The 7,404-nt window shown below is 47.4% G+C and overlaps 1 protein-coding gene across 1 annotated transcript; it reads left to right on the top strand.

The window, feature by feature from the left end:
* Positions 1-7,404, top strand: LOC124018493 (zinc finger protein 319-like). The gene is made up of 2 exons (XM_046333820.1): positions 1-293; positions 2,678-7,404. Exon 2 carries the CDS (start codon positions 2,864-2,866, stop codon positions 4,661-4,663), a length of 1,800 nt encoding a protein of 599 aa, XP_046189776.1. The 5' UTR covers positions 1-293; positions 2,678-2,863; the 3' UTR covers positions 4,664-7,404.

Genomic DNA, 7,404 nt, shown 5'->3' with positions numbered 1-7,404 from the left:
GAGGGTTACAATTATACACCAAAGTTATACCAAATTGAAGGTGGAACGATTGAAGGGACTGAAAAAATAAGAACAACCTAACATTACGATACAGAAGGGAGGGGAAATGTAGCTATAACATTTGAATCTACACCCCGGGGAGTGATGCAGGCTGTGGAGATTTCCGGTGTACATTACTAGTGGATGGCGTTCCGCTCTCATCTCGCCACCGTCCTCCGCCAGCCGAAATATTTATCGGAAGGTCGACTCCTGTCCTGGTACCAGAGGAAGATGACTGAGAGCCATACCGAAATGTAAGCTGTCAACCGTGTTGACTTATATATATATATAAATGATGTTGTATTTCTGATTGCATGAAGATGTATGACGCCGCTTTGGGTTGGATAAAAGGTGGAGTGTAATAGCTCCGGTAGGGCGGCCTAGGTCGGCGGCTGGCACAATCCGAGACCATCGATGGGGCCTCGACGTTTCCATTTTTATTTCCCCCCTTCTGAAATAGCTCAATTAGCTCGGTAGCTATAGCCATCTGGTTAGTCCTTTTCGCAGACAAGACAGTAACTTTAGGCGAACACCAGCTGCGTGTTTTTGCCGGCGACGTTATAGACATATTACTAACTAGGTAATACAAATGATACATTCATATTTAGAGATTAGTCATCTTTTGTTTGCAAACCGACTAGCCATTGCTAACCCACGTAACTTGCTTAGCTAACCGAGGTTAGCCACCTAATGCTATGTAATCTAATAAATAACTATTATTATCGAGCTAGTTAACGTTAGTTTATTATAATCATACACCCCGGGTTATAATTTCGGCATCGTTTTTAATAGGTCACTTGTATATAGCCGCATGATGTACTGTAGGTTTAAATGGGAGAACATGTAGTTGTAGTTCAGTGTCATTTTAGTGCCTGGACCTCGTCTCAGCCTCTCTAGTTAGCGAAGCACATAACTGTTGTAGTGATGTTGTTACTAGTTGAAGAAGGATGCTGTCGTTCATATATAAAGACGACTCAAAACAAAACAACAAACACACAATCTGCTGCAATCTCCTCTCATCTCGCCTTTATGTAGCACCAAATCGTTTGATTTAACTCTACAAATATAGATATGTTTTACCATTATACTGGTAGTTACAAATGTGGCTATACAAAACAAGTCAGATCTATCAACTAACCTGGCGATACTATCAAATGAAATTGTATTTGTCAGATGCGCCGAATACAACAGGTGTAAGATCTTACCGTGAAATGCTTACTTTACAAGCCCTTAAATCAACAATGCTGTTCAATAAATAGAATTAAGAAAATATTTACTAAATAAACGAAAGTAAAAAATAAAATAAAAAGTAACACTATAAGATTAGGTTTCAATAACGTGGCTATCTATATGCAGGGGGTACTGGTACCGAATCAATGTGGTACCGAGTCAATGTGCGGGGGCTGCTACTCGCTGTTTATTATCTATGCATAGTCACTTTACCCCTACCTACCTACATGTACAAATGATGGTTACAGGTTAGTCGAGGTCATTTGTACATGTAGGTAGGTAGGGGTAAAGTGACTATGCATAGATAATAAACAGCGAGTAGCAGCAGTATTACAACAATGTAAATAAACTATGTAAATAGTCCGGGGGACCGTTTGATGAATTGTTCAGCAGTCTTATGGCTCGGGGGTGAGAAGCGGCTAAGGAGCCTTTTGGAGCTGGTCTTAGCGCTGCGGTACCGCTTTCCGTGCGGCAGCAGAGAGAACGGTCTATGACTTGGGTGACTGTCGTCGTCGATTCGTGGAAACGGGAAGGACCATGTCCGTTTGAATCTAGAAAATGCTCCATTGTTAAAATATTATTTTTTTTGGCTCCATGAATTCATCCAACAATGACGGAGAATTATCTCAATTTAAACAGCTGGACACAAACATTTTACTATTAATCGAGGACGAAGATCGTATCGCCAATACCAGTTCAGTTAAAATCTCTGGTGACGTTTTGTATAGACACCTGTAATACCCGTGTAATGAAACCATTCTTTGGGTGTTGAATCACATGATCTGGTTTTAAAATCTGTAGCTAAACATTTAAGCTGTAGTCTATGTCCATCTGGAAATGTATACAATCCTAAAAAATAAAATCCAGTCGTTTTGAGACTATTAATACCATAGATTTGGTAATATCATTGCATTGCAGTTAAAAACAATGCACATGGGCTCCCGAGTGGCACGGCGGTCTGAGGCACTGCATCTCAGCGCTAGAGGTGTCACTACTGACACCCTGGTTCGATTCCAGGCTGTATCACAGTGGTCTAAGGCACTGCATCTCAGCGCTAGAGGCGTCACTACAGACACCCTGGTTCGATTCCAGGCTGTATCACAGCGGTCTAAGGCACTGCATCTGAGCGCTAGAGGCGTCACTACAGACACCCTGGTTCGATTCCAGGCTCTATCACAACCAGCCGTGATTGAGAGTCCCATAGGGCGGCGACCAATTGGCCCAGCGTCGTACGGGATTGGCCGGTGTAGGACGTCATTGTAAAATAAGGATTTGTTCTTAAACTGACTTTCCGTAGTTAAATAAAATGTTAAATAAATTAAAAAACATACATGGATCCATTGCATAAAATGTGTATCGGCTCCATTTACATCATGTTCATATACCCCCTCTGTCTTTCCCTCTGTAGGGTTTCTGCCCTTTTACTAGTGGACGACCAGAGGTGTATCACCTATTGATAAGAGCCGGTAGAAAACACACCTGTTGAACCTCACCAGCCCGACCAAAACCTGCCCCCATAGCCGGGCCTTATTGGATCCTCCTGGGCCTCCCCTTCACACAGTCCAAACTGAATCAATACGTGCGAAGCAGCAGGATGACTGAGGCGTGGCAGCAGCACGCAGTGGCCCCTCCACCCACCGTGGTGCACAACCTCCCCCCGGGCTCCGACAGCGCCCTGGGCTGTGCCGTGTACGGGATCGTCCTCCAGCCGGATGTGGCATCCCTCCAGCAGCAGGCCCAGCACGGCCAGCAGCATGCCGTACCCGCCCAGCAGCCTTCCCTACAGGTAGGAGGCGAGGGAGGGCACAAGTGCGGAGCATGCGGCCACGACATATCCCACCTAGCTAATCCACATGAGCACCAGTGTATGGGCACCGGGGATCGGTCGTTCCAGTGTACCCAATGTATGAAGATCTTCTGCCAGGCCACTGATCTGTTGGAGCATCAGTGTGTACAGGTGGAGCAGAAGCCGTTTGTGTGCGGTGTGTGTAAGATGGGTTTCTCTTTGCTCACCTCGCTGGCACAGCACCACAACGCCCACAACAACGGCAACAACCCCATGAAGTGTTCCATCTGTGAGAAGACCTACCGCCCAGGTTCTGGCAACAACACCCCCACCTCCTCCGCCGCCAACCCGTCCACCGGCGAGGCCTCCAGTGGCGGGGCGGCGTGCGGAGCGTCAGCCGCTACGGCGTTTGAGGCTTCGGGACCGGACAGGCCCTACAAGTGCTCGGTGTGCCACAAGGGCTTTCGGCATCTGTCTGAGCTGTCACGACACGAGCGGGTGCACACGGGAGAAAAGCCTTACAAGTGTGACACCTGTGACAAGAGCTTCAGCCAGTCCTCTCACCTGGCCCACCACCAGCGCACCCACAGCTCAGAGCGGCCCTACAAGTGTGCCGTGTGTGAAAAGTGCTTCAAGCACCGCTCACACCTGGTGCGCCACATGTACGCCCACTCCGGCGAGCACCTGTTCAAGTGCAATCTGTGCGAGATGCACTTCAAGGAGTCGTCGGAGCTGCTGCACCACCAGTGCCAGCCCACAGTGACGTTGGACAGGCCGTTCCGCTGCGGCTCGTGCGGGAAGGGCTTCAAGCGGCCTTCAGATCTGCGGCAGCACGAACGCACGCACTCCGAGGAACGCCCGTTCCAGTGCGAGGAGTGCCAGATGAGCTTCAAGCAGCAGTACGCCCTCGTTCGTCACCGCCGCACTCACAAGAACCCGGCCGACCGGCCTTTTAAGTGTAACCTATGCGACAAGGGTTTCCTGCAGCCCTCCCACCTGCTGTACCACCAGCACGTCCATGGCATGGAGAGCCTGTTCAAGTGTGCTTCCTGCCAGAAAGGCTTCAGCCAATCCGGTGAACTGCTCCGGCACAAATGCACCGGCTCAGGGTCGGCGTCTGGCTCCGTGACCGCGGCCACGCCGGCGGTGGAGAAGCCCTACAAGTGCGACGTGTGTGGCAAAGGCTACAAGAAGAAGTCGACGCTCCAGCGCCACCAGAACTCCAGCTGTCAGGAGAAGCCGCTGAAGTGCTCCCTGTGCAACCGGCGCTTCCTGTCGCCGTCTGAGTTCGTGACGCACCGCTGCGACCCGTCACGGGAGAAGCCCCTGAAGTGCCCCGACTGCGAGAAGCGCTTCAAGTATTCCTCGGAGCTGCAACGGCACCGTCGCGTCCACACCGGAGAGAAGCCTTACAAGTGCTCCAGCTGCGACAAGAGCTTCAAACAGAGGGAGCACCTGGTGAAGCACCAGGCGGTGCACTCGCGGGAAGCCCAGTTTAAGTGCGTGTGGTGCGGGGAGCGTTTTGTGAACCTGGGAGCCCTCCAGGAGCACACGGTCCAGCACACTGCGGAAGGAGGCGGTTATCCCACAGCCCCGTGTATACAGTGAGCAGGTCTGCTGCTGTTGAGCGCCTGTACAGTGGGAACACACGCGGTGACATGGAACGTTGCCCGCCAGGCACGCAGCAACACTCTTTCTGACACCTTATTTGTATATAACCACACATTCATTATTTACATTTAGTTACACACACACCCCCCTCCCCCACTCCTTTTGCATAAACATAATAATGGTATATACATAAACAATGGTAAAACTCTGCTTAATCCTAATCATGAAGTTATTATGGACACCTTCTTCCTCACACCAAGGTAATCGTGCCCATGTTCTGCCCTTCATTAGTGACTTCCAACTACCCATGATCCCAGATCAACTGAAAACAGTACATCAACTACCCATGATCCCAGATCAACTGAAAACAGTACATCAACTACCCATGGTCCCAGATCAACTGAAAACAGTACATCAACTACCCATGATCCCAGATCAACTACCCATGATCCCAGATCAACTGAAAACAGTACATTAACTAGCCATGACCCAGTTCAACTACCCATGACCCAGATTAACTGAAAACAGTACATCAACTACCCATGATCCCAGATCAACTGAAAACAGTACATCAACTACCCATGATCCCAGATCAACTGAAAACAGTACATCAACTACCCATGACCCAGATCAACTGAAAACAGTACATCAACTACCCATGATCCCAGATCAACTGAAAACAGTACATCAACTACCCATGACCCAGATCAACTACCCATGATCCCAGATCAACTGAAAACAGTACATCAACTACCCATGATCCCAGATCAACTGAAAACAGTACATCAACTACCCATGACCCAGATCAACTACCCATGACCCAGATCAACTGTGGTCACCTTGTTGGATGCAGGAAAAATGCAACTTGAAAAGGAATCTTTCAATCTGAAAACGGCATTTTGAAATGTATTCATGTGTTGTAACATCAAATACTTAGGAGTTGCTTTTTAAAACATTTATGGAAATGAACTGTTTAAGGAAATTGGGGGGGGTGTCTTATTCTCTGACTCCTTTATGGTCATATAATTTCTTTGCTGTGGTTTGGGTTCAAGTTTTGGCCACACTACGTGTTGAACTCCCCCTTAACCCTCTGGTTGGCTGTTAGTAATGCCCAATAAACCCCACCCCTCATAGACTTAAATATACGTTTCTGCATGAGTATATTTAAGCAATATGGCCCGAGGGGTTGTGATATATGGCCAATATACCACGGCTAAGGGCTGTTCTTGTGCACGATGCAATGCAGAGCCCTTAGCTGTGGTATATTGGCCATATACCACAACCCCCTTGAGGTGCCTTTATAAAATGGTTATCAATGTAATTAGAGCAGTTAAAATACATGTTTTGTTAGACCCGTAGTATACCACGGCTGTCAGCCAATCAGCATTCAGGGCTCGAACCACCCAATTTATAATTGTGAAATATGTTTATATTTAGCATCACTGTTGTACTGTAGTAGCTTAGGTTTGCTTAAAAAAAATAAGAAAAAAAATGTGACAAGTTATATCTTGTGTCCTCTTTGGAAATCTGTGGTAGATAAACTGTCTCATCTCTGTACTATAATGAATAGCAACTACTGTAGTATGTGTCAATGGGAATATTTCCCCGCATTCTGGATTACTTTGGCTCCCTATGTCATAGAAATAAACACATACCATATCTCTCCGTCAACGTGGGGCTCCCGAGTGGAACTGCATCTCAGTGCTAGGAGGTGTCCCTACAGACCCTGGTCCGATTCCAGGCTGTATCACAACCGGCCGTGATTGAGAGTCCCTTAGGGGGTGGTGCACAATTGATCCAGTGTCGTCCGCGTTTGGCCCGGGGGGTCCGCGTTTGGCCCGGGGGGTCCGCGTTTGGCCCGGGGGGTCCGCGTTTGGCCCGTGGGGTCTGCGTTTGGCCCGTGGGGTCTGCGTTTGGCCCGCGGGGTCCGCGATTGGCCCGGGGGGTTAGGCCCGTCATTGTAAATAAGAATTTGTTCTTAACTGACTTGCCCAGTTACATCAAATAAAATGTGCACAGGGAATGGGCCGACGATGCTCACAACCTCTGAATCCTATACGTACTGTTTGTACATACATATTACACGTTAACATATTAACAAACTTAGTGGTAGAAGTTGTCAAAATGTGTTGAAGAAATGCTTCTGCTACCTGCTTTTCTACCCAGTTGAGTTGAGATTGTTTTGTGTTTTTGTATTTAAGCAAAAAGGGGTGTGGAGGACATCCTCCGGTCCAGTGGCATTGTCCTCCGACAGGTGCGATCACTCCTACGCTACGCTACGCTCGTCCCTCAACCCACAGAGCAGACAGTTGGTCGTAAGACAACGGCCCACTGGTTTTTGTTTAAACCAGTAATGTCTACATCTGGATTTCAACCTAGCAGTTATCGTGTGATTTAAAAATAATAATAATAATAATAAATAAAAAAAACACCAATCTCTTTATCATGATTTTCAGTTGGACATGTTGGCCTTGATTTGTTCCTAGGAGGTCTTCATGTAAACCCTGCCAAGTTAGGGTCCCAATTGCACAAATTGTTCCCTCAGTTGCCCCTGAAATAGCTGTGAGAGGATTTTTATGTCAGTATGTCTATATGTTGAGGTGGAGAAGAAGGAAATATGCGATTATGTATGCAAGTTTATACATATGTTGTTGTTTTTTTTATATTGTTTTATGATAGTGTATTTGGAAGGAGAGAAAAAAAGAAACCGTATGCTCACAATGTGTATTTGGAATGAG

This window comes from Oncorhynchus gorbuscha, unplaced genomic scaffold (genome assembly GCF_021184085.1).
Source record: "Oncorhynchus gorbuscha isolate QuinsamMale2020 ecotype Even-year unplaced genomic scaffold, OgorEven_v1.0 Un_scaffold_536, whole genome shotgun sequence".
NCBI classification, from domain to species: domain Eukaryota; kingdom Metazoa; phylum Chordata; class Actinopteri; order Salmoniformes; family Salmonidae; genus Oncorhynchus; species Oncorhynchus gorbuscha.
The sequence above is the reverse complement of the archived record's forward strand: the minus strand, read 5'-3'. Positions and strand labels throughout refer to the sequence as shown.

What these genes read in the sequence shown, in the direction of transcription:
- LOC124018493 (XM_046333820.1), top strand. Translation starts at nt 2,864, where the DNA reads ATGACTGAGGCGTGGCAGCAGCACGCAGTGGCCCCTCCACCCACCGTG.